Raw genomic sequence first — 27,798 nt, 5'->3', positions numbered from 1 at the left:
TCTCTTGCTTTGGTCCGGGTTAGGGTGGGAAATGAAGGGTTGGGACTGGAAGGAAAGAGGTAGTAATGTTTATTCAAGTTGTCTGGTTTTAATATTAAAATACTTATCTCCATTAGGCTTTAGCTTTGGTGTTAACACACCTACCCACCTCTTTTCACTGTGAAGGGCTTTGATGGATTCATGAACTTTTAACAATTCTGCCTTAATAGAGGCTATTGCCTATAGAAGAAAGAGAGAAGATCCTGTTTTGAATTTTACCAGTGTGCTACTTGTAATCATATTTGCTGTGTAAACCTTGCTACAAGCAGTAATATCACATTTAGGATATGTCTACATTGCAGTTTTTGCCTTGAGCTAATTGACTGTCATTAACAGTCTGGATACTCTGTGTCATACTTTTCCACTGTGCCTGGAAGCAGATCTTCAGGACCTCCTAAGCATCTTAATTTAGAGCATGTCTGGTACAGTTCTGGTACACCCTATATCTATCTTTTGACAAAACAGGACTCTAAGACTTCCACTGTGTCTTTTAAAGCAACACTGAAAAACCTGCATGATGTCAGTGTAGAACATGAAAGGAGGATAAAGCTCTTCAGAAACAATTCTCAGCCCATGGAGAAACTAAACAAGTCAACAGCCAGCATGACAAGACCCCAGGTTACCTCACCAGATGGAAAATGAATACATTGCAGGAACCCAAAGGTGACAGTCCTGTCTACCTCTCTTCTGAAATGAGTGCATGCCTGGCAATGAGGTGAAGTGCTCTTGACTTGAACAGCTGCAGCTACTCATAGCTGCTACTGCTGATACATGCTGGCTGACACTGTCTCTCCTTGGAAGTATTGCTCCTGAAGAGAGGTCTCTAGAGGCAGAGCATGGATGTGACGGCAAAATGGATGAGCTGATATATGGGGACTGATTCTCAGTTACTCCATTCTGAAGCTGGGGAAGGGACAGAGGGGTGGGGAAGCAAAATTGGCCTTAAGACACCTTCTGTGCTCCTCATAGTTTAGGGCTATGCAGGGGCTGCCTAACCTGAGGCTACTCTAACTTACACTCTGCTTCCCATGGCCCCTCAAAAATAAAGAAATACTGTTGTGCAGTGATTCACCTATACCCTCCACCCACTCCCTGCATGCCCCTAACAAGGCTGCTGTGCAGGGGCAGGGAGCAAGGGTTGGTTTAAAGCCTTCATGTCAATTCTACATTGGCTGGAGAGAATCACTACTCTGGGCATATCTTCAGGGGGACCATTTCTGCTGCCTGTATGCTGTCACAATGGCATAGACTGGCCCGAGCCTAACTGAGAATCAGGCTTATGATGTCTTTCCTTGAACTATTCAGAAGGGAGGGATGATGGTATTTTGACCACAGTCTGAGCTGGAGCCTCTAATGTGCTACTGTAATGCAAATAAAAAATAACAGAACAAATAACCCTGCAGTGCAAATAACTGTGTGTGCTATCACATTCAGGCAGTGAGGTCTGGATTCACAAAGGGACATAGGAGTTGTGGTGCTCAGTGTTACAATGCCTTACTTTTAGGTGCATAACAAATCACAGGAACAACACTGTGATCCACAAATCGGGAGTTGGGGGCTAGGCTCCCTACACAATAACAAGAGCTAGACTGTAATTCACAAAGCCAGCAACTAACTGGGGAGCTGCCTAAGCTTGCCAATGGGAGATACTGACAAGGAGGGTATGTGCTAGCACCTGTCTCTGCTAGTGATTCTCAGCTGTGAGCCCTTTTCTGGAGTTAGGGGCCCAAAGTTGTTTTTGCTCATTGCTGGGGAAGCAAGATACTCAGCTCAGATGTCAGAGACCTCTAGTTCAAGTGCCCCCTCCACCTAATGAAGAGAAGGGACTTGACTGGGAATCTGCTACCTCCCAGGTGAGCACCCTAATCATTGGGCAATAGGATATTCTGACATGAGGCTCCCTCAGTCTCAGCTGTTCCACTGTGTATAAACAAAAAGTAATCGGAGCAGAGGAACTGGACCCTAGACTCCCACATTGCAGGTGATGGCCCCAACCCCTCAGCTACAAGTTATGTAGGGCCTTTATAAGCTGGAAAGAAGCACTGCCTTGGGACATCCCTGTTGTAAAGGTGCAGGGGGCTAGAGCCCAGCTTGGTGGAGCTTGGGACACCTGAAGTTCTCACATCACCACTATGCTAAAAGTTATGAGGAAGCAGATCCTCCTCCTTCTCACCCCAGCCATTTTGAGAGAGCTTGGCTGTAGGACCCAGTCTGGAAGGTGTGCTCTGTGTACACTGACTGGATATGACTCTGCAGGTGAGTTAAGCAGAGAAATGTCTATATTCCTTTGGTTCTTGAATTGTTCTGGGCTGAGGTAGAAGATAAGTGTTCAGGTCTCTAGTGTGGAACAGCAGTACACATGCCAAGGGGCAGAAACTTAGGTACCTAAGGAAATTTTATTCTTGAAAATGTTAGTGCTAAAATAAATATAGGTGCCTACAGGGTCAGTGGGGCTCTTGTGAATTTCAGTGGTGACTAGAAGCTGGGACTTACATGCCTAAAGCCCAGATTTAGGTGCCTAAGTCCCTTAGTGAATGTGGGCCTAGTCACTATGATTGGGTGTATACGTCCCAGACTTGTTAACCAAGAGTCAATGGAGCCTGAGCCCAATTAAGCCTCTGGGTGTCAGGTATAATGGATGATCATACCCAGCTGAAAGTTGCTGGGCTTTCATAAAGGAATGACTAAGGAATACGGAGCAATAGGAAGGCAGAGAGAAGACCTAAGTGAGAGAGAGAGAGAGAGAGAGAGCTAGAAAGTTGATCTGAACTAAAGGCAGAGAGAAGTTAGGGCCTAAGGGGCATTTGGAATGAAGTTTGAGGGGTTACAGCTGCAAAGGCTACAGAGAGCAAGTGGGTCCTGAGTGAGACCCTGAGGCAGAGCTCATAAGAAGCAGAGAGAGGCTGGAGGAGCTGAATAGCACCTGGAGAGTAGAGCGCTGCAGAAGCCATAACATAATGGTTGTAGTTCGCAGAAAGAGGTCCAGGAATGTAGCAGCAAGGAGTCTCACAGAGCAGATTACTGCTGCTTGTTACATGATACCTGCTCTGGCACCTAGTGGGGTGGGAGGACCTGAGTTTCCTTACCAGCCACTGGAAAGGTGGCATGAAGCCTCCTGAGAGGGAAATAAGGATAACTGGAAGCCCTGAGAGAAGGAGCATGAAGACCTTTTGTAAGGACACTGGGACTGTTATTTGTTAGACTCTCTGTTGCCTCAAAAGGGGGGAACTAAAATGTAATGGGGCCAGAGGGCTGAGTTGCAAGGCAAGACAGATCATTTGTAGGGCCGGAGAAACTGACAGCATTAAGCAAGAAATAGCTGCTATCCCAAGCTCTGCCATCAGGGGATCTGCTGATGGTGAGTCAATTCTTCTGCAGTCACCAATACTGAAATGTGGCCAAGTTCTTTAAGGGATGACTGTATAAAGTTTCCATGTTCTTGATTTGTTTCCCTCTACTTTCTCCTGCCTACTTCCCTCCCTCCAACATGAGAAATTAACAGGGTTGAAGTTAACCAAGGGAACATCTTAGGATCAGTATTTAATAGGCAGTCTGAAAGCTGATCAAGAATTGGTCCAAGTCTCTCTGCACCACTTCAATATTCATCCTGATTTGTTCAGTGTGACTATATCTTGTTTCTGCTCACCGGAGCTGATGTCTTGTCTTGTGCTGGTGCCCTGCTGTCATTCTCAATCTGCTGCACTGCAGACCCCTTTTCAGCCAAGTGCTTGGATAACATTGGGGCCAGTCTGTATGCTGGGGAGGATAGGTAATGATGGGCAGGCTGTGTGGAGGTGCTGAGCTCTGTAGAGGGCCTGTACACCAGGAAAGAAAGCAAAAATAGTGTGAGGGTGAAATGAGAAGCTCAACGGGAGAACTCTTAGGTTCCTTTCCCTGGAATCTAGAGTCATCATAAATAAAACTTCTGTTTTCAACAGAGTAATAACTGTCATGCCTGAGTAAGAATTATGGGTTAGTTATGACCACTGTTAGCTAGCACTATATTTGGCTGGAAAAATGGATAACATATAGTGCATTTTGTTTATTGAATGGAGACCCTAAACTCCCTAGCACAGAATTCCAGTTCCCCTTTATTTAGCAACAGTACAGCTGTTCTCTCTTTTCAGCTTCCCCAGTTTCTTAGCCACTGGTAGTTGAGGGCCAACTAAACTAGGCACTTCAACTAAGGAAAGTTTTAGAAAGCCAGAAATCCTGCAGCCCAATCTGTGCTAGGGGGAGGTACCAATGACCTTTTTAATGACACCTGGAATACCAACTCAAAATCCTGCTCTCACTGATGGCTCATCCTGCCCAAATGTGATGTAAGCAAACACCCATCAAGTTATCAAATGACCTTGTGGACTAGGAGAAAAATTACGGTAAAGTTCATGTGAAGAAGGGAGCTAAATGAAAGTAAGGAAATATCAGCCATGAAAGAAGTAATGGTCAAGTTGTCTTCAATCACATTCCATGCTAAGGCACAAACACTTGAGCAACATCTCAGTGACCAAATAGCTCGTTGACACTGTTTATATTCCATCAAACTATTCATACTGTAGCTATGGTTCTTGATTAGTCTGAATATATTTAAAATTGGTTTCTAATAGCAATAATGCTACCCATTGTTATTGCACTGTGAAGTTTAGTAAATATATTTTCCATTTCTTTCCTATTGGGAAGGATGAAATTCATCCCTGTTCAAAAGGGTGAATGCCATCACTCAATTTTACTTAAGCCCTGTTTCGCAGATACTTAAGTCTACATACTGAACAAACCAATTAGGCAAGACAAACACTCAGAACTTGTGCCAAGGACCAGCACATGGTTAAGAGACCTCTTCAGTCTCATTCATGTCCTCCATAGGCAAAATTGAAGAATGGGTCAAATGAAGGACAAGTGTAACAAGATGCCAAAACAATTCAGACATAGAGTATTGCCGTGAACTCCAAGGAGCCTTTTCTCACACCTGGATGATATAAAGGGCCATGGATCATTCAGGAATGGAGGTAATAGACTTAAGTCAGTTACCTGAGTCTAAAGGGCACAGAGCAGTTCCACTGACATCAGTGGGGTTATCCACAGTGGGAGGCACTGTATGGTAGTAAGTATTGCAGAGCTGGGCCCGAGATTAGGTGTGAGAAAATATGGCACAAAGAGCTGATGTAAAGAAGAGAAAACAAAATAAATGTGCTTGTTTGTGAATGGTGCTCATAATTCTAATTTCATCTTTGTTTTATTTTGATAGTTACTAGTATGGCCCCCAGCACCATAATATTCAAACACCTGTACAAGGTTAGTGTAAGTCACATGCCTTCAAATTCATTGTTCACCTACTCTGCTGCCAAGCAGAGTTGATTGACTACAACACCCATGACACCCCCTAAAGGAGAGTATGTGTTATAGAATAACTGACTCATCCAAAACTGCTTGCTTATTTGTAGCATGGTAATACCTAGTGAATCTACCTGAGATCATGGCCCTATTGTGTTAGGTCAGTACAAATGCCTAGAAAAATATGGTGCCTGTCCTAAAGCATTTACATTCTAAATGCACAAAGGATTCATTGTTGTCTCCACCTTCAGATGGGGAAACTGAGATTCAGATAAATTAAGTGACTTGTCTAAGGTGTCACATCAGTAGCAGACCTGTGAACTAAACTCAGAGCTTCTGAATCCCAACCCAAGGCCATAACCACAAGACCAGCCTTCCTTTCTACATGTCAGCAAGGCTGAGTTCTGCAGTTACTGTACAGGACCAAAGCCTGACAGAATGTTTTAAAATTTCTTTTATGGAAGTGTTAGATTTGACAAAATGCTTTGTTGATAATTCTGTGTGTGTGGGCCATTGCGACCACCTTCACGTTCTCTAGGGTGAGAGAAGCAGGAATATGCAAAACTTTCTGCCATAATATGAAGTCACAGCATAGAAAAGTTTCTTTCACTGACCCCATAGACTGTAATGGCTACTTTGTGGGCACAGTGTCAATATATCAGTCATCTGAAACAAGTATTTACATGATATTTTTTTTAAAAAGCATGGAAAGAAACTACTTTTACTGTAAAGTTTCAACCATTCCATTTTGTAATCTTAACTTGTGCTTTATGGACTGACCACAGTTCATCTGTCAAATCAAAGTCATTTACTGTGTGGGCACAGTCAAGTAGCTAATGTTCAAAACTGCTTCTTTTTTAGCACTGTTAGATGCAGGTGGTGAACGTGCTGCAGCTTGGAAGTATCTGGTCTCTTCAAATTCACCACTCAGGTGGTATAAACACACTGGGACTGACACTCACGCTGCTTGCTCATGTTCTGGGAAGTCCCCTCCCTCCATTTCCAGTGTCTGCCTTCTCCAAGCCTCCTTTCTTCTGCAGCGCTCTTGAAGCAGGTTGTTTCTGATGGTGCGAAAAAAGATCTTTGCATTCTCCTTTGCTGACATCTGCTGGAATGACATGCAACAGAGAAAGGAGTGGATTTAAAACAAGCACAGCTCTGAAGCACAAGTAAGCATCACTCAGCTTTATCTGGGATTGGGTTGACATCTTCTGCCCTCCACCCACAAGAAAGCAAATATAACTCCAGACTTGTGGATATTGGTTAACTTTCGTTGCTCTTCCCTAGTTTGTCTGGAACTTAATAGAACCCTCATCTTTAATATGATTTTGTTTTGTAGATAGGGATGAACCTACTGTCCCTCCTGAGGTTGTTTTAAAGAATGTGCTTGAAAGACAACAAAGGTGCCAGTTACTTCCTGCTGTGCAAAGTGGGTGTAAAATGCTGCCTTTCCTAGCTGGGAGCACGTGATGCTCGTTATACACTTAGTGCATCTACAGGGGGAGTTTGTGAAAGAGCAACAGGAAAAAAATAATGCAACCACTTTACAGTTTACTCATTTCTTACACTGATGATAAAACTACCACAAGGTGTCACTGCGGTAAAGAAAAACAGCATCAACACTATAAACATTGGTGTGAGGTGTAAAGAAAGACAATGTAAAGCAGGGGTTCTTTTTCTTTCTGAGCTCCTCTCTGCCCCCTGCAACATGCTATAAAAACTCCATGACCCACTTGTGCTACAACAACTGGTTTTCTGCACAGAAAAGCCTGAGCCTGCATTAGGGGGATAGCAAGCAGGGCAATTGCTTGGGGCCTCACGCCACAGAGGCCCCTGTGAAGCTAAATGGCTCAGGCTTTGCCTTCAGCCCCAAGTGTCAGGGCTCAGAGACCGAGGCTTCAGCTTTCTGGTCTAAATTGGACTAACACTGGCCCTGCTTGGCGGACCACTTGAAACCTGCTCTTGGCCCCCGCAGGGAGCCCTGGACCCCAGTTTGAGAACCGCTGATGTAAAGGATGGGCATCTCATGTTCGGTTCCCACTTTCAAGTGAGGTACTAAGTACTTTCTGAATCCGCTGTTGGGCACAGTAAAGCCTGTGCTCAGTTTGGCTTAGAGAGTAAGTGTGTGTCAACTGCTTTCAAACACAGGTCATTTTCTAATGTCAACACACCTTAAACCCCTCACTCTGCAAGCTGATCCTTGTGGGTGGAGTCCTATGGCTTGTGGGACCCTACTGATTTCAGAGGGGTTTGGTACAGGGGTTTCCCTTTGGATCAGCCTGCAACAAGCAGATGAAAACTCTGGGATTGCCCTTGCAGCGTTTCTTCCTCACTGCTCTCCTACACTGACTGGCTTGTTTGTCTCATTCACGTGTTATGTCTTCATTTTTTTTTTCTTAGTCTATAAGCTCTGTGGGACAGACTCTTGTTTACTGTATGTTTGCACAGTGCCTAGCACCCAATTGTGACTTCTAGGTGCTACTGCAACAATCTATTCCATTTAATACAGTCTTCTTCTGGATGTGGTGGTTTATAGGACTGGAGCCCTCCTGTAACTGAGGGTTGAGCTCCTTGGTGTCTGTACCCCCACACTAAGTGAAGCCATGATATAAAAAGGGAATTCTCTTTTCAAACACACTGCCCCTAGGGCTTCTTAGCAAAGCTTGATAAACCAACTAGAAGAAGCTTTACTGAGGAATTCACATAGCTTTACACTGAATTAGCACAGGGTGGGGTGAAAGGGAGGGGCAATGATGCATGTCTCCTCCAGCCATGTGTCAAGCTCCCTTCCCTTCTACCAGCTCCCCAGCCAGTCTGCACACACACAACTCTGGTGCCATGGAGGGCCCCTTCCACAGGTCCAAAAATGGGATAGCAGATGCCTGGGGGTGGTGACCTGACATACTACACACAAAGGAGGCGGCAGGGTTTACTCCTCAGTGTCCCATGTGACTAGAATGTGTCTTTATCTCAAAGCAGAATGAAAATTCTAAACTTAAAACCCCACTTTCTTCTTTCACTCACCTAACATTGCTCAGCAGCTAGTGCAGATATATTTTATGGGAGTAATCTCTCTCTCTCTCTCTCTCTTCCTCACACACACACACTCACTCACACACTCTCTCTCTCTCTTCTCCCTAATCATCATAGCCAAGAGCCTACCTATCCACACCTATAGGGCAAGCAAGCAGATGAGTCAGTAAAATGGGACGGTACCTTCACACAGTACTCCATCACAGGGTGTGACCTCTTGTGTGGTTTCCTCTGACGCTCAGTGAAGAAGCAGACTTGGCAAAGATCAAAATTCAGGCACTTCAGACAGCGATACCTGTCAGGGAAAACAGAAAGGATAAAATTAACCTCCAAGGACTGGCAACTTCATACAAGTGAATTGGGATCTTGGAAATCAGCACCCATGAAAGTCTGATGAGGTGGGCAGGCAACAGTTTTCCTGGTCCAAGAAAATCTGAGATATTGAAAATGTTTCTGTCCCAAATCAGGATGAATAGCCAAAATCTTGAATTTTGATAAACTGAAAATCTAAAAAAGATTTTGGTTTGGGTCAAGTGAAACATTTCATTTCGATAATTTTGAAACTTTTTCTTTACCTTTTTTTATTTGACTTTTAGACTAAATTTACTGAAACTTTGAAACAAAATTGTTTTGATTCAAAACTGAAACTTTCTGGTGTGAAAATGTCAGTTTTCTTTTCCAAAAATGTTTTGAACTTGGACACTTTGAAACCAACCTTGGTCATCAAATTGTGGCATTTTTCAGTGGAAAATTCAGTTAATCAAAAAACCCAGCTTTTCTGATGATTCTATCAATGTAGTAATGGTTTCCCACAGCTAGGGGAGAGCCAAGGAGTTCATCATCAAAATGAATAATTGATCAGCTGACAATATTCTAATACTTAGAACAGCTTTATTTTTATAGCTAATAACTGGTGCACTGAATTTCATATAGTGGAGCAATAGTTGCCAGTGATGCCATTTTTGGTACTGTTGCTGTATCCTCGTATTTCACATGCTTCAGTTTATCTCTATATACGGTTCATTGTGGGCTATAACATCCCAGCATGATGAATGCTGGGGCATCAAAGCAAAGTCCATAATGCAAGTTAACATTGCCACAAAAGTGTAGTAATAAAACTCCCTGTCCTGGGTTCATCACTGTCATCTCGCCTAGTCCTGCCGTCTCTCAGACATCCTCCCTTCACCCTTCCCATAGCACCTGTCCAAGAGGTGGAGAAAGACAAGCTGCAGTTAACTCCTGGCTTACTGGAGACCAGGCAATACAGCAGGGTGAAGCTTTTCAGCTGAAACTTTTTTCAATTAAAAATGCAGATTTGAGTCAACAAACTTTTTGAGATTAGGGTCCGATTGTTTCATTAAAAAAATCAGAATTTTTATTTCAAGATTTTTGAAATGTTACGATTTTTCAATTCAAAAAGCCTTTGTTTCAAATTTCACGGCAATTTTATTTTTTAAAAGGTGACCTTCCCCCCCACAAAAAAACAAAACAAAAACAACCTAAAGGAAATGTTTCATTTAACCCAAACTGTAAAACTTTTTTTTTTTTTGGTTTGCTGAAAATTGTTTTTGAATGGAGTCAACTCAAAACAATTTCCCCCACCAGTGACTTAGTTCAGCCACTGAACTGAAAAAACAGTTATTCACACAGTTTAAACAGGCAGTGCCCTGAGCCCTGTTCCACTATTATTAAACCAGGTATGAGATAACAAACTCAAAACTAGAGGCCTCGATTACAGCTAGACTAGGATGGAGAACTGACTGCTTCCTGTGTAGCACTCACTGGACTTTGAATACTTGTACAGCTCTTGAGAACCTTGTTCCCTCCTAGAGCTTGTTGAGTCTTTGTAGAGGAGCTTTGTAAAACAGATCTAGGCAAACACTGCCAGAGAATATTCAAAACCAGATCATAACCTAGTTTCATGAAAACATTTACATTATAATTAAGCTTTTGATATTTGCTTTTCATTTGCTTTTTATTTTGGGTCCTAGCTAGCAGGTAGCATTCTTTTAATACTCTGAGGTATTTTTTTAGTTGCATGGATGTAAAGGTTCTCAAACTTCATGGCATTGCAACCCCTTTCTGACAAGAAAAATTACTACATGACCCCAGGAGGAGGGACCAAAACCTGAGCCCCCCACCCACCAGGGCTGAATCCCTCACGCTTTGGCTTGGGCCCTGAGCCCCAGCAAGTCTAAGCAAGCCCTGGCGACCCTATTAAACCTAACCAACCGGAGAAGGCAAAGCAAGATTTAATAACAGAAAGACACCATGGCTACAATGTATGCAGTGTAGTTGTAGCCGGGTCAGCCCCAGGATATTACAGAGACAACGTGGGTGAGGTTGTATGTAGTGTTCTGAGGATTACAGATGGTGAGACCTCTGGGGATGATATTTTTTTCTTGCATTTGCTCAGAAAGTAGATGTTGCTGTTAAGTTTTGCTACAAGGCAGCATTGCATAATGGCCAGGGTAGTGGCCCAGGGCTCAGGAAACTGAGTTCTATACCCAGCTCTCTCACTGGTCTGCTGTGTGATCTTAGGCACATCACTTTCCTTCTCTGTGCCTCTATTTCCCCATCTGTCTTGTCTATTTATATTGTAAGTTCTTTGAGGCTGCAACTATATCTCACTATGTTCATCTAAAATGCCTAGCACAATAGGGTCCTGATCTTGGCTGATCTCTACACGCTACAAATAATACTTTACTATAACGTATACTGTACCTTAGTCCAGTGATGGGGAAATTCTTACAGATGCTACATCTAACGTGATGCATAACCCTTTCAGTGGCTGATAATCTGTAACAGGTAGGAAGCCACAGGAGAAGGCCAGGTTCAGATAGTAGCCAAGATAGGAATTTCTCTTCACTGATTGCTGAGTTCAGAACCTGGAAAAGAATATCAATCTCTGGTTCAATCACTTATTTAAATAGAACTATTGTCTCTGTCACACCTCATAATATAAGCCCTGATCCTCAATCAGGATGTGCTATCACAGACTTGTCCTCACATGTAGAATACCACTGGCTTCAAAAAGTCTCCACATGAGTGCAGGGTCCATGCTAGTACCTTACTGGGTATTCTTCTTTATTGGTGTCAGATGTTTACAATGTGGAATTGGGAAGCAACCTTCACCTTTAAAATGAGGTAATTTTAATTGCTGTAATGTGATACACTGGCAATTTCAATCAATCAGCAACATTCATGGTCACTTCCCAAGGTCATCTGAATTCTACTCACCCCATGGAAGCAGCTTCGAATAGCAATTTCCACACAAGACAGATCACAGCTTTCCCCCACAACGGCTGGGATCTACATCAGGAAGACAGACAGCTGTTCAGAACACCTATGATAAGACAGCAATCACCACCAGATTATACCGATCTAGTGACAGAGCACAGATGGTGAAGCGTCAAAGGAAAAGCCATTTACTTCTTATGGTGAAGAAAAGACTGTTTAAATTTAGACACATGACACCAGTGTAATTCCAAACCTGAGTATGTGTCAGAATGATGCCTCTGGCCCAGTAATAAGATATGAATCAACAGATTGTGCTGTCGGGCTAAAGCACTGAACCCAGTAGTAGGACAGACTTTTTTCCCCCAGCATAGACTTGTTCCATGTTTTCCTAAACACGATGAAGTGAGAAAACTCCCACCCTAACCTCCACACCTCATAGTGTCTCCTGGCTAAAAGCCTTATGAAGGCCATTCTCAGAGCCATGCCAATGAGTAATGCCTGTTGCTGCTGTTTATTATTTGTATTATCATAGCCCCATAGGAGCCCCAGTCATGGAACAAAACCCCATTATGCTAGGCCCTGGACAAACAGAACCAAAAGAAGGTCCCTGAACATAAGAATTGCCACACTGGGTCAGGACACCATTTCTGTCCATCCTGGCTAATAGCTATTGATGGACCTATTCTTCATGAACTTATCTAGCTCATGTTTGAACCCTGTTATAGTCTTGGCCTTCACAATACCTTCTGGCAAGGAGTTCCACAGGTTGACTGTGCATTGTGTGAAAAAATACTTCCTTTTGTTTCTTTTAAACTTGCTGCCCATTAATTTCATTGGGTGACCCCTAGTTCTTGTGTTATGAGAAGGAGTAAATAACACTTCCTTATTTACTTTCTCCACATCAGTCATGATTTTATAGACCTCTATCATATCCCCCCTTAGTCATCTCTTTTCCAAGCTGAAAAGTCCCAGTCTTATTAATCTCTCCTCACATGGCAGCTGTTCCATACTCCTCATCATTTTTGTTGCCCTTTTCTGAATATTTTTCAATTCCAACATAACTTTTTTGAGATGGGGCAACCACATCTGCATGCAGTATTCAAGATGTGGGCATACCATGAATTTATATTGAGGCAATATGACATTTTTTGTCTTATTATCTATGCCTTTTTTACTGATTCCCAACAATGTTTGCTTTTTTGACTGCTGCTGCACATTGAGTGGATGTTTTCAAAGACCTATCCACAATGACTCCAAGATCTCTTTCCTGAATGGTAACAGCCAATTTAGACCCCATCATTTCATATGTATAGTTGGGATCATGTTTTCCAATATACATTACTTTGCATTTATCAACATTGCATTTCATCTGCCATTTTGTTACCCAGTCATCCAGTTCTGATAGACTCTTCTGTAGCTCTTCGCAGTTGGCCTGGGACTCAACTATCTTGAGCAATTTTGTATTGTTTGCAAATTTTGCCACCTCATTGTTTACCTCTTTTTCCAGATCATTTATGAATATATGGAATTGGACTCGTCCCAGTACAGACCTATGGAGGACACCACTATTTACCTCTCTCCATTTTGAAACCTGACCATTTGTTTGTTTCCTATCTTTTAACCAGTTACTGATCCACAAGAGGACCTTCCCTCTTATCCCATGACAGCATACTTTGCTTAAGAGCCTTTAGTGAGGGACCTTGTCAAAGGCTTTCTGAAAATCTAAGTATACTATATCCCCAACAAATCTCTTCCCCAAATTATATTCATCTATGTGTCTGACAATTTTGTTCTTTACTATAGTTTCAACCAGTTTGCCCAGTACTGAAGTCAGGCTTACTGGCCTGTAATTGCCTGGATCACCTCTGGAGCCATTTTTAAAAATGTGTGTCACATTAGCTATCCTCCAGTTGTTTGGTACAGAAGCTAATTTAAACAATAGGTTACAGACTACAATTAGTAGTTCTGCAATTTCACATTTGAGTTCCTTCAGAACTCTTGGGTGAATACCATATGGTCCTGGTGACACTACTTTTTAGTTTATCAATTTGTCCCCAAAACTCATTCTCCCAAGGAGCTTACAATCTAAGGCCTGGTCTATGCTAAGATTTTAGGTCAAATTTAGCAGCGTTACCTTGATTTAACCCTGGATCCATCCACACGACGAAGCACTTTTTTTCTACTTAAAAGGCTCTTTAAATTGATTTCTTTACTTCACCTCCGACAAGGGGATTAGCACTGAAATTGGCCTTGCCGGGTAGAATTTGGGGTAGTGTGGATGCAGTTCAACAGTATTGGCCTCCGGGAGCTATCCCAGAGTGCTCCATTGTGACCGCTCTGGACAGCGCTCTCAACTCAGATGCACTGACCAGGTAAACAGGAAAAGGCCCACAAACTTCTGAATTTAATTTCCTGTTTGGCCAGCATGGCAAGCTGATCAGCATAGGTGACCATGCAGAGCTCATGCAGAGATCACCAGCATGACGTGCACATTGCTGGGGCATATTGCCCAGCCCATTCTTTGTGAGAAGTCTATGTCCATGTCTATGTCCTCATTGGTCTCGTCACCGCGCTGCCATTGCCGCCTCGCCTGGTTTTGTTTTTGCAGCTTCTGGTTCTGCATATACTCCAGGATAATGCATGTGGTGTTTACAGTGTTCATAATTGCCGCAGTGATCTGAGCGGGCTCCGTGATCCCAGTGCTATGGTGTCTGGGCTGAAAAAAGGCACGAAACAATTGTCTGCCGTTACTCTGATGGAGGGAGGGGCGACTGACGACATGGCTTACAGGGAATTAAAATCAGCAAAAGGGATGGCTTTGCATCAAGGAGAAACACAAACAAGTGTCACACAGAATGGCCCCCTCAAGGACTGAACTCAAAACCCTGGATTTAGCAGGCCATTGATTTCACAAAACAAATCAGGTCAATTTTTTGTTTTGATATACTCCATCTATCTTTTACATCTTAGGCTGGCAGCAGACGGTGCAGTACGACTGCTAGCCATCGTCATCTCCTGGGTGCTCAGCAGAAGATGCTGCATTACGATTGCTAGCCATCATCGTCTCCTGGCTGCTCACCAGAAGATGGGAATGACCTGGCTGAGTCACTCCCATGTCTGCCCTGGAGCCCCTGACCGACCTCACTGAGGTCAGCTAAAAGAGCATCCAGGAATACGACCACGATGGCTACCAATTGTAATGCACCGTCTGCTGCCAAAAGTCAATGAGTTGCTGCTGTGTAGCAACACAGTCCCACATCTGCCAGCACCCAGGAGACATGCGGTGATAGTGAGCTGACCGGGCTTCATGCTTGCTGTGGTATGGCGTCTGCTCAGGTAACCCAGGAAAAAAGGTGTGAAACAATTGTCTGCTGTTACTTTCACGGGTGAGGGCTGATGACATGTACCCAGAACCACCCGTGACACCTTTTTGTGCCCCATCAGGCACTGGGATCTCAACCCAGAATTCCAATGGGCAGCAGACTGCGGGAACTGTGGGATAGCTACCCACAGCTACCCAAAATGCAATGCTCCAGAAGTCAATGCTAGCCTTGGTACTGTGGATGCAGTCCACCGACTTAATGCACTTAGAGCATTTTGTGTGGGGACACGCACAATTGACTGTATAAAAATGATTTCTAAAAAAATGACTTCTATAAATTTGACCTAATTTCATAGTGTAGACATATCCTCAGTAGCTATGGCTTGGACCCAGCAAACAGCTGGAACCCCTTTTGACAACAACAAGATTCTGCATAGCTGCAATTCCATGCTCTTGAAACTACTTACAGGATCTGGCTACCATAAAGTTAGCCAAAACTCAAGCTGCAGAGGCACTGATATGAATGAGAATTTTGACTGAGTGAAGACAACAGGATTTGACACTGAAGTCCTGATCCAACAACTGCTCTGCATGGCAGATCCCTGTGCTTACATGGAGCCCCAATGACTTCAGTTTTGTAAAGGGACTGCTCATTTCAACAAAACAAACTCTTTACTCAAAGTGCTGCAGGCTGGGAACTTGCTGCTTTATTCACCCGTAGCACAAAAGAGTGAGGGAAAGCCTCCCACCTTACAAAATAGGAAGTAGGGAAGGATGGAGCAAGGCTCCATCCCATAATATTTGGGGTAACCCAGTTAGCCCTTTTGCAACCACTTTACTGCACTTAGCCATTCCATGTGTGGCGTAGCAGTGACATCACCTGATGTAAGTCTGTCAGCAGGCTCCTCATGGCGCTCCGAGTGATCAGGGTCCCCCTCTCATTGGGGTCAGCATAGAGTTGAAACAAAGCTGCAAAGGACCAGAGAAGACAGCTTTATAATCCTGGCAGAGCCTGAAGATTCTCAATCCAATTTCTTTCCAACAAGAGCTGCCGTGGCAACAGTTGGGTGTCTTATCAATACAGCACTATCAAGAAAGCTATTACCATCGTATTATCTGAGACTTGTTCTGAGATGCTTACACAAAGGATACTATATAATAATCACTCACGGATGGATATTACTCTTCTGCATCAACCTTTTTCCTACAATAAAGCCACAAATTTTGGTCCCATGTACTTAAATTTGTGCATACTTGGACCTCGTTTTCTTTTTGTGTAGAAATAAAGTAGATTGGAGATTTGGTCAACACTCAGTACATAGTACCTTAAGTAGTGTGGAAAGGTCTGTTTTCCCCACCTTTGTATTTAGTATGCAGACCGTCTCCTGAGAGAGCAATTAAGGCAGCTGCAGCCGATCTGGCTTTGATAAAACCTGTTCCAGTCCTAGAACAAGATAAAAAATAAAACTAGGAATGTGAAAGCTAAAGCTACTAGTGGAAAAAACATTGTTAAATTGAAAGACAACCTCATAAGAATCCAGGTCCTTTTATATGTACATGCTTTGATATAGTATTCATTTTGTATTGGGTAGTGCCTAGGAGCCGCTGTCATGGACCAGAGCTCCACTGTGCCAGGCTCTGTACAAACACAAAAAGATTACAATCTAAGTGGATTTTAGCCTTGGATTTTACACTGTTATATCACAAACTGTAACAAGATTATGTCCCATCTGAAACATTGTGTTAAAACGTGATTTTATTCTGAAAGGTACCCTATAAAATGGCATTTTCTTACTCAATAGACCTGCTTCTGATCTGCTTTGTCACCGAACTCCCTCCCTAAGTTTTTACTATCTCTGACTCCTGTGGAGCCAGTACAGCTGTGGGAGAGAAAGCTGAGTTCTACTATATCTTATGTATCAACAAAAGAATTAACTTGGTCCCCATTCTAGCTGGGGGCTCTGTGTGGGCAGATTCCAGTGACTGAGCAGATCCCACTGACTTCATTGGGACTTTTGATAGGCTTACGGATAGGTGGGATCAGGGCCTAAGCTCTAACTGTTGAAGTGCAGGCCAGAAAGGACCCAGCTTAACTTTCAGATCAACTGCAGTTTGCAAGCTGGACAGTTAATAACTTCTTTTTTTTTTTAAACCTGAAAACACAGAAGATTTGATTTGGAAGCTGAGAGACCATAGATGTGGAACACTGCAATGCTATTTTAGCAGAGTCACTTTTTAGAATAGGGTAGCACTTTAAAGAATTTTAATTATGATGGTGCATCAAAATCATCTTCAGAAGTATCCATAAATCTTATTTTATTACGGGAAGGATTGAGATATAGCAGTAATATATACCTTGGTGGGAGTTTGTCAAACAAGGGTTTCTTTGCTTGGAAACTTACCATTCTCTTCAGAACATCAGTGGCAAGAGGTTTAAAGGGAAGAATAAAATTGTGCTGTACTATTGGAAAGGAAACTACAGATGATCAGAAATTCACTTAAACTGAATGGACTAGTGGGCTGAGTCACCAGCAGTGCACTGAGACCAAACTAAGATCAATCAGCTGGGAAAAAGGTGAAGATGTAAACAGAATGTTCACCAGACGCTGCTCTCTGATGAAATGTGCAGAAAAGATACCAGTGAAATCACGCTTGGACTTCTACTGTCCACAGAAAAGCCTTTGTGATATTCTCAGCAGGCATACAAGTAAACTAACACATGAATACACAAAAGTTCTGGTGTGTCCAACTTAGGAAAAAATGTTTTAGTTTCAGATAGTGGAAAAAACGATAGATGGAAGTAAAACGATCACTGGAAGAAAACAAAATGACATGTGAAGCTTTTCCTACAGTGCATGCATGGCAAGAAAGTCACTTGCAAAATCAAATATCCAGCAAAAGGACACTGATGCCCAGCCTTGGGAAGACAGAAAATGGCTTGCAAAAAGGGACCAAGTCAGTCCTGTAATGGAGATTCTTCTATGCAATTTCCTTTGGGTTGTATGTACTTAGAGTATGAAGCTTAGAAAATACTCCTGATATTTCTTGTTTTGTTCTCAAATGCACTAATTTATATTTAACCTTCAAGTTATTTCTGTAAGCTGTTTATCACATGGAATTGCAAAGAGCAGATCAACTTATTCATTATGGGAAATTCAAGGGGGATTGTAAAAGGACAATGAATCACTTAAGTTCTGCTTTGGAGGGCTTAAGTGGCTCAAAGGTTTTGTTCTGGCTCTTTGTGTGGGGTAAGTTCCATCCACTGTGAATAAATTAAACAATCAACTAAACTTTTTTCTTGATTCTGCTTATGAATGGATGACAAACTTTTTAAACTGGAGAATGATGGATAGTAATGCAGGTGTTAGCAGGGGGTCAAACTGAACAACTGAGTAGGGTTCAAATGAATTTTGGCAAAACTGTGTGATAAGTCTTGTGTTCACTAGTGAGATTTTGCAAAAATTTCCCACCATGATTAAAGCTAGTTCATCTTTGTGACTTCCTTGTTAGCAAAAACCCAGCTGTCAGCACCACCCTTTCACTACCTAATGGGCCGCTGCTGTCAGCGCACACTCTCTCTGCTTGTCCCCCTGCAGTTTGGGCATTTTTTTTCAGTGATGGGGTTTATCCTCTGCATTGTTCAACAGCAAATCAGGTTCATACACCTTTCCAATTCACCATCCCTTGGTTTCTCTGGTCAGAGCTGCACAGAGCATTCACAGTTCATGCCATGTAATCTACCACTATATTTTTTCAGGGCATGGAAAGCCACCATAGATTCAACCATTGTTGTACATAATTACTGCTCTTTGTAGCATGAGTGAGATTGTTCACACAACAACAAAGCTTCTCCAGGTCTTGTTCTTACCAACAAAACCCACTTGTATATTTCCCATTTTTGTTGCTGTTGTTTGTGAACTTAGTGCTCATTCTATTTGATAACTGGGATTGGTGGGTGAAGCTTCACCAAATCTGGAGACTGAATTATTCTATCAGACTGAATAGCTGCAGAATGGGAAGCCATTGTGCAAGCTTCCCTGCACTGCTCTGCCAACATGCCTCAACCCTCACCTGGAAGCACTGCTTCTAAGGTTGAAGAAGCAATTCACTTTCCCTGCACTTTTGGTCCCTAGCCCCTTGGCTGAGATTGCCATCAAGGGGGTTGATTCAAAATGGCATAAATTTTGCAAAAGCAGCATAGTTGTGAGATTTCCACCAAATTGGCCTGAACACTCATGAGAACAAGTCTGCAAGATTTTGGTGCTGTCCAATCTGAACCCTAGCCCTGATTTGAGCTTTGACCTGAACCTCAAACTTAGCCTAAACTTAATCCAGATCTGAAACTGAACCCCTTTGACTATGTATAATTTAACTAACACACACCTTCTGAGTGAGGGTGGGGACTTTCTCACTGAAATGGCATGTAAAAGCAGGAGGAGATGGAAATGGGTGTTACTATAGTGATGATGAAGTCACTGGTGCACTTGCTCTCACCTGTCATACATGGAAGTTAGCAGGTTCTGGGTGAGCTCAGGGGCTTGTGGATCTACCTGGCCTGGTTTATCTAATCTAGAATTCTGGAATAGCTCCTTTAGCAACTGCGATAGCTGCTGTGTTGTCAGGGAGCTCTGCTTCTCCCTCTGACACTGGTGGCTCGGCAGGATGTGCTGAATCAGGGAGACATCAGTCAAATCCACTGTGGGAAAACAATGGGAGAAATTAATCAATCCCTATATCTTTATTGTAAATGGAGGCAGAACATTTCTTAATTGAAAATACATGACTAAGACCTGTCAGGAAAGCAAAGCCTCTTACAATACTAGGTATAAAACTGAATGGGGAAATACCCTGCAAGGGCTCTTGTGCTGGATTTTCACATTCAGCTAATTTTCTGAAAGTCCAAAGAAGGAAAAGATCAACTGAGCTTTCATGGGCCTGATTTTAAAATGGTGATACAGGAAAAGTGCAGGAGCAATTGTTTATCCAAACTATACATGTAACTTTTGTATGTGGGATGCAATTCACCCCTGTGCAGAGAGATAACACAAAGCTTGTGCACCACTTACAACCTCAAAATAAGGCTTAAATGGGACTTCAGGTTTCCTTGCCCTTCACTGTAGGTTTCCATACAATGTCTGCTAGAATGAAATAGCGTGGGAAATGGTTTGGCCAAGAACACCTTGGTAACTGCCCTATTATAAAAAAGTGCCATGGGATAGTTAATGTCCACAGAGTGCAGACAGAACTCTGATTTTTTTAAGATCACATCCAAAAGACCGTGAGCTAGAGCACAGAACTAACTGTATCCAAGTAGAGGAAAAAGTGCGTGGAAAGTGACTGGAAAGGGAGACGAGATGAACAAAACCAAAGTGAACAGCAGGAGTATACCCTTGGAGTTTGCTCAACAACTGAGACCATTAATATGAGCATGCCCTGTGTGCACATTGATCAGAGAATAGATTCCAAAATGGGAACATCCACTGAACCAACTGGACATATGATCTGAAATCATCTAGAAAGTCATGATTCTGTGATAATTTTTACATATGCTCCAGAGTCTGAAAAGATTTTTTTCATAGATTATAAGGCTCAAAGGGACCCCTGTGATAGTCTAGTCTGTCCCCCTATAAAGATATTTATGGGATATTTTACTTTACTAAATCCAAGCCTTAATTTGGTTTTGATTATTATTTATTATTACAGTAGATGCAATGGGCTCCAGCTGAGATCAGGGCCCCATAGTGCGAGGTATAGTACATGCATACCATGAGACAGTCCTTGCTGCTAAGAGTTCACAATCTAGATGGATAAGGATAGGAGAAAAAAAGTATTATTATCTCCCTCTTAGGAAAAGGGAACTGAGACATAGAGAGATTAAAGCTGGTATTTTGAAAACACCTAAGTGGTTTAGGAACAGAGGGTCTATTGATTTTCAAGTGACATAAGTATTTTGAAGCCCCCTCCACTCCAATGGCTCACCAAGACACAGAAAGTCTGTGACAGAACTAGGACCTGAACCCAGATTTCCTGTAGCCCAGGCTAGTGCCATAACACAAGGCTAATCTTCCTCTCCATGTTGCCTTTTGCCTCAAAGGCAATGACTGCTATTTTTGTACCTCCTCAGGAACAGACTGTTTCAAGTGAGGATGCTCCAGCATTCACCTCGCTGAAAGTGACACAAAGACAACAAATTCCATATGCCCAGAACTCTACTCAGTACCACCTTACTAAGACAAAAGTCCCACTGACTTCAGTGAGAATTTTGCCTGGATAAGCAGTGCTGAATAGATCCTCTATAGTCTAATTTATTTTGTTGTTGTTAATGTTAATAGCATTAATAATACTGTTTGCAAATCACCCATTCTTTTTTGATGATCTATGTTTATTTCCAATAAATCCATTCCTAAGTGACACATCAGATTTTGACAATTAATAACATATATGGAGTTCCATAATTGCTGGCAACTTTTACGCTATGTTAGCAATGTAATACATTGTAATAATAATGCAAAGATTGCTTATTTTGCAAACACTTTTTTAAAAGCTCTACTGTCTCAGGCTGGCTGGCCCTCTAAGGCGAGCTGGATTCAATCTAGCCTATGATTTAGCAGTTAACCCCAAGCAAATAGTGATCTGAACTCCATTACAAATAGAGATCCCAGCTTTGGAAGGGTCAGGGAGATTACCTAGAGAAGGGAGAGACAGACACAGGAGGAAGTCCAGGAGAAAGGGGAGTTCTTGATCTCTGGGAAGAACCTGGTGAAGACAGACTGAGCAGGCCCTGGAGACAGAATTAGTCCTGAATTAGGAGCTGGAAAAGGAAAAAGGTCCAGGGAGGCAGCCTTGTCGATTGGTATTCCAAGGTAGGAACAAAGAACTGCGTGTACCTTGGGAGAAGCTTCAGAGCCAGAGGAGAGGCTGTATTATCCATAAGCTATTAGGACGTGGAGGTAAGAAGTCGCCTAGGGAAACAGATCTAAAGGAGAAAACCTAGCTGCTCAACAAAAGGTCACTGGGCTGGAAACCACAGTGGAGGAAGGGGAAGAAATTGGAGTTCCCCTACCAGCTGGGAAAAGGATGTACAAACTCCATCACAAGGACTATTGACTCCAGAGTGGGGTTCAGGTTTGAGCCCAGATGATGGATTTAGGAGTAGCCCCAGTGGGCTGAAAGGATCTCTTGTTGGAACATGTAGACTTCTAGCTGGCCTTCTGTTACTCTAGAAGACATCTGGATTAAATGTGACTTAGAGGGCAAGTTGTGGACTGAAATGATCCACCATAGGACCAAATTGGTGGTCAACAGGGGCAGTCAGCGGCAAAGATTCCTGCAGTGCCATGCTAAGGCAGTGAGTAGAACTGTTTATGAAGATCTATTAAAGGGAGAGGTTTTTTTGAATTTCAGGGATGCAGTGAACTACCTACTATGGCCATTATAGCAGATCTGCTTTTTCTGTAATAGCACAGACTGTGCTCCTCAACCTTCACCACTCTTTCCATTAGAGAGCTGAGATGATTATGATGCTCTGTGTTAAGTAGCTACTGAGTGACCAGCCTCTTACCCCCTTTCCACAAATAGTACTTGCCAGTGTATTTGGGGTTATGTTACCATCTGGTTTAGCATAGAGGGTGACATTGTAGTTTGCAGAGTTGGAGCCCCAATCCAGTGGGAGAGTGAAAGGAAAAATTAGGTTTCAGTTTTTCTCCACTTCCTCTTACTCCTTATTTTATTCTACATTGGAAAAAAATTAAATATTTATTTTTAGCTTTTCCAATACAGAAGGAAAAAAGTGAGGGGAAAAATGGGTATTTTCCTGCTGTTTTAAAAGAAATTTTCAATCTTCTCATTCCTTTTGAAATTTTTTCAAACAAAATGTTTAATCAAATCAAAATTTTCTACAGAAAATCTTGTTTCAAATGAAACTCCACTTTTTTTTTGCTGTTGAAAATACTTTGAGCCGTTCTATATGTACTTATTTTATAATACAAATGGAGATAATGATACTTATCCATGTCATATCTGTGTTGTGAGGCTCTGGGAAATCATTTAGTTGTTAGAGCAGGTAGAATCTGAGCTCTACTCCCAGCTAACTGATTAAACTGTCATTTTGGGCAAGACATATCACCCCTTTGAGCTTCAGTTTCTCAATCAGTAAAATGGGAATAATGATATTTAGTGTCTTTCGACTGAGAATTTCAAAGGAAGTTAATAAATAATCTCAAAGGAAGCTAAATATGAAGTATTATTTATTAATTCATTAACGTTTATAATCTTTGAAATCATCAGATGGAAAGCATTAGAGAAGAGCAAGTAGTATTATTTATGATTGCAACTCAGAGCCAGCACTCTTCCAGATTCGCCTCCCACAGGGAGCTACTTACACTGGCACAGGGTTTGCACTGAATGTAGTTTCAGGGCTGTTCTATAGACAGAATTCTGAATGTCATTTAGAGCTTCTGTAAAAGAAAACAAATATAAATTAACTAGTATAAAATAATCTATGATATGAAGGAAAGGGATGGTGGAACACTTAAGAGAACATGAAAAAACATGAAAGGAATCTTCAAAGACCTGACCTCTGAGACCAGGGTTTCTCAAACTGTCCAGTTCACACCTGATTCCAGTCTGGACTCAATTACAATTAATGAGTAAAAACTGACTAAGGAGACAGGATTTAACCCAGGAACTTCAGTGAGATAGTCAAGGTGAAGCATTAAAGCTGAAAAATTGTTTGATTCTAAGAGGGCCACAGCTGTTTGTCTTAACATAGAATTTGCACAGTGCATGGAACACTATAGTCCTGCTGGGTGTGAGGGTAACTGAACAAGCTCTTATATAAATAGCATCTCTGCATTGATAAAGAAAGGGCACTGTTTTTAGAAATATTGTTTCATTATTAACTTGGCAAAAGATATGCACAGTGCTCATCCTTACTCTGCATCATAAACAGAGCCAATGCCCAGAGGAGTTAATAGGTTTCTGTTCCAGAACTGTAGGACCCAAGTGTTGTTTTTACAGTACAGAGTACACATGGTACAGAAAAACACAGTGCTCTCCCGATGTGAATCTTTCAAAGACAGACCAGCCTAGTAGTTTGATCACTATTTTAGACCCTCTCCATAAATAATGCTAGAGGGAATAGCCTGTCCTTCACTAGAGCCACAAGACAGGAGGATGCCATTTTGGGGAGGTACTACAGAATGACAGCGGTCACGCTATACTACAGCTGGACAAAAATGTCCACTGAAATAGTTTTTTGGTAGAAAATAGGTTTACAACAAAATGGAAACTTTTGCAGACTTTAAAAAAAAAACAACCTCCCCCCCCAACAACTTGGCTTCAACAAAAATCTAAAACTTTGAAGGAAAATGAATGAAAACCAAAACAATTTAATTTTTGTAGTCTTTTGCAGGGAAAAACAATTTCTCAACCAGTTGTACTTCATATTGTGAAAAAAATGCTTGGGTCTTACATCTGGAGCTCTGTTAGAAACAAACAATTTTTCAGCAATCTCACTGAAGTTCTTGGGTTAAATCCTGTGCCGTTACTACTTCTACTCACTCCTTTGACTCTGTTCAAGTCAATGGGCATTTGAGTAGAAACTGAGTAAGGGGCTTCATGACTTGACCTGTTGTTTATATGGTGCCAAAAATATTCCTTGTGCTTTACAGACATACATGCAAATTCTGTATTTAAAAAAAATGCTTATATATAGTATCTTTAGAAGCTATCAAAGGACTTATTAGCTTGTTCCTTTCTCCTGGTGAGCTATATATATATCCCTGCAGTTCAAATAGGAGGCAAATACTTACAGATGATGAAGGGTGTAGATAAACTGCAAATATGCATAAATGAGCGGAAATAAGTCACAAAACTCTCCACTTGTTTCCTGTGGAAACGGACCAATTTGTGATTCCTCACATATATACCAGTCTAATGCTAATAGTCAGCAAATTATGGACTCTGCTGGTTCTCAGTTGCTTCCTATGGTATAGAATTAAACCTGTGTCTGCTATGCCATCTGTCCAGTCTTGCTTTTGTCAGGTTATGTTGCCGTCTGCTGTTTGGAGAAGTTATGCAGCATAGTGCACTGTAGCAAGTAATGCAATATGGAAAACGAGTTTGGTTTTACTGGCTTGTAGAACTAGTTATTTTTTTTCTTCAAGGGCCTGATCCAAAGCACATTAAAACCGATTGAAAGATTCCTACAGATTTTAATAGGCTTTGGATCAGGTCCCAAGTCTGTTTTACAGAAGGAGAACAAAAAACATGACTGTAAGGTATCATGTAACACAACAGGAAATTCTTCCATGAATAAGATTCTCTGAGATGAGGGAATTTCATGCTATCATCTGACATTTTTAGGCTCACTTGCAGTGGGCACTGGTAGCCATCTGCTAGAGGTCTGCTTTGGAAACAATTCACCATATTTTTTACTTTTAAGTCAATCCTTAACAAACATTAGGTTACCGACTGCTCATATTGTAGGACTTTCTGTACCAATCAACTAATATTTCCAAAACTAATCCGCAAGGTGTCCAAGCAAAGAAGGTATTAGCCCAAGTTACATATCAATCAGAATTACTATTGATGAGAAGACACTTTACAAGATACAAACTAAATATCTAATTTCAAAGTGGGGTGAAAGTCACCCATGCAGAGAACCAGCAGGAGGCCTATGCACCCCAGAATGCCACATCCTCCCTATATGGACTTCTTTCATGGAACTTAACTGGGGCATAGGCCTTGAGCAGGTCCAAGGCTTAAATGGTCCTTAAGTGGTGCTAGACCTTGTGCTGACTCTCTGCACAGGGTGAATTGTACCCAAGACCACTAGGTTTTTAAAAAAAACACAACTCGGGAGTCATTAATTTATAGTTGGGAGGGTTTTAGAGCCTGAGAATCAAAACCAACAAGAGGAAAAATAGCACACAGAGCACCAATATTATAGTAGACTTTCTCTCCATGTTATTAGTGAACAAAAGGGTTTATTAATACATTGTATTCAGTTTGGGGCTACACCAGACAGCAGAAGCTGAGCTGAGGACCTCCTGAACTTCAATTAGACTAGGTTGGCCAAGATGCTGCCGCTAGCCCTCACATTTAAAACTCATGAAAATATCATAGGCCAAGTATTTGATGGTCCTTGATATAAAACTCTTGCTTTTATAATAGTTTGCTGATTAACTTGCATTAATGAGAGGGGACATAACAGTTTTCAAGTATACCAGTTTGTTACAAAGAGAAGGGAGAAACATTATTCTCCTTAAACTCTGAGGATAGGACAAGAAGCAATGGTCTTAAATTGCAGCAAGGGCAGTTTAGGCAGGACATTAGGAAAAACTTCCTGTCAGGATGGTTAAGCACTGGAATAAATTGCTTAGGGAGGTTGTGAAATCTCCATCATTGGAGGTTTTTAATAGCAGGTTAGGCAAACACCTGTCAGGAATGGATTAGATAATAGTTAGTCCTGCCATGAGTGCAAGGGACTGGACTAGATGACCTCTTGAGGTAGTCCTAGGATGAAATTGTTTTAAGCTGTATATTTTCGTCCTTGTTTCCTTACACCTCACATCTAATTATCCAGATAATTTTGTATCTTACTGACTTGAATGGCAGATGAGATAGGAGAACAGATACTATTTTATATATAATACAGGGAGCACTGTAAGAATAACTCAACCAGGAAATCCTTCTTCCAGCTCCATGATCTAAAGCAACAGGCTGATCTGCCATAGCATTCAATCTTGTCTCCTGCATTATAACAAAGATTCTGAAGATGGAACAACTCCAGGTAAGTTCACTAGTTTGGACACTGGGAATTCTCTTGTGAAATGTGGGAAGCACTTGACAACAGAACTTACCTTGCTGGTCTGGATCCATAACAGAGAGGCTTAGAATGGGCAGATGCCACTGAACTTCCTGTAACCAAACAAACCATGGTATTAAATCCCAACTCCCAGCCAGGATATGTACAAGCTCTTTAAACTGGACTTCTTAATCTGCATCATTTACTGGGTATATTTACAAGATGAAATTAAATAAAAATTACATAAAATAAGTTTTTACTTTAAAATGGGCTCCCCTATGGTGCAGTTCAATGTGCCTAAATTCTATTAAATTGAAGTCAATGGGCCTGACTCCCCTCTCCTAGGCAGTGTGAAACAAGAGTAATTGTAAATTGGTGTGAGAGGAGAATCGGGACTAATGGAATTTAAATGCAGGTATGTGGTAGGAAGGGATCCTTTGCTATTCAGTGATCCAATGTGCATGTACAACATTACCACCCACTCAAGAGTAAATAATACCAGAGAAGAAAGCATGTTTTGATGTCTGCTAGCCACTTAATAATTGCACTTCCTTTAATAATTCAACTTTTTAGACTGTTCCAAGTGGAGTAAGATTCTTTAACTAAGGTGCTATTATTTCTTTTCAGAGGTGAATATGGAAACATAGAATGGAAAACATACATACAACTAACCTCTCTAACCCACCCCTGCTCTGGAAAATAGAAGTCCTTATACCACTGAGAACAGTGGAGACTTCAAGCCCTGCTCTCAGCTTACATGTCAGAAATGCAATCAATTAAATTCTGTTATTAGCTAATGTCAACATTCCTGTGACGTTCATCTTCTAGTTATGCACTCACCTTTAGCAACATAGGGCATAATGGAACAGTTATGAGGTTCCAAAAGCATTATCAGCAGAGAATCCTGTGGCACCTTATAGACTAACAGACGTTTTGGAGAGTGAGCTTTCGTGGGTGAATACCCACTTCGTCAGACGCAGGTAGTGGAAATTTCCAGGGGCAGGTATATATATGCTAGCAAGCA

At 41.8% G+C, this 27,798-nt stretch overlaps 1 protein-coding gene across 2 annotated transcripts in view; it reads right to left on the bottom strand.

The window, feature by feature from the left end:
- Positions 1-27,798, bottom strand: part of DYTN (dystrotelin) — a 56,319-nt gene that overhangs the window by 23,593 nt on the left and 4,928 nt on the right. The window contains exons 2-12 of one of the 2 annotated variants that reach the window (XM_032765114.2): positions 26,830-26,887; positions 23,347-23,421; positions 19,460-19,661; positions 16,324-16,409; positions 15,846-15,934; positions 11,644-11,715; positions 11,128-11,291; positions 8,587-8,698; positions 6,333-6,478; positions 3,686-3,854; positions 149-219 (exon numbers count right to left, since the gene is read on the bottom strand). In XM_032765114.2, coding sequence (XP_032621005.1) covers positions 149-219; positions 3,686-3,854; positions 6,333-6,478; positions 8,587-8,698; positions 11,128-11,291; positions 11,644-11,715; positions 15,846-15,934; positions 16,324-16,409; positions 19,460-19,661; positions 23,347-23,421; positions 26,830-26,848 — 1,205 coding nt within the window. In that variant the 5' untranslated portion in view covers positions 26,849-26,887. The remainder of the gene's footprint in view (positions 1-148; positions 220-3,685; positions 3,855-6,332; positions 6,479-8,586; positions 8,699-11,127; positions 11,292-11,643; positions 11,716-15,845; positions 15,935-16,323; positions 16,410-19,459; positions 19,662-23,346; positions 23,422-26,829; positions 26,888-27,798) is intronic. The other variant, XM_032765117.2, reaches the window with a different exon arrangement.

Source organism: Chelonoidis abingdonii, chromosome 10 (assembly GCF_003597395.2).
Source record: "Chelonoidis abingdonii isolate Lonesome George chromosome 10, CheloAbing_2.0, whole genome shotgun sequence".
Lineage (NCBI taxonomy): Eukaryota > Metazoa > Chordata > Testudines > Testudinidae > Chelonoidis > Chelonoidis abingdonii.
Note: the sequence above shows the minus strand (reverse complement) of the source record. Positions and strands in the feature narration are given on the sequence as shown.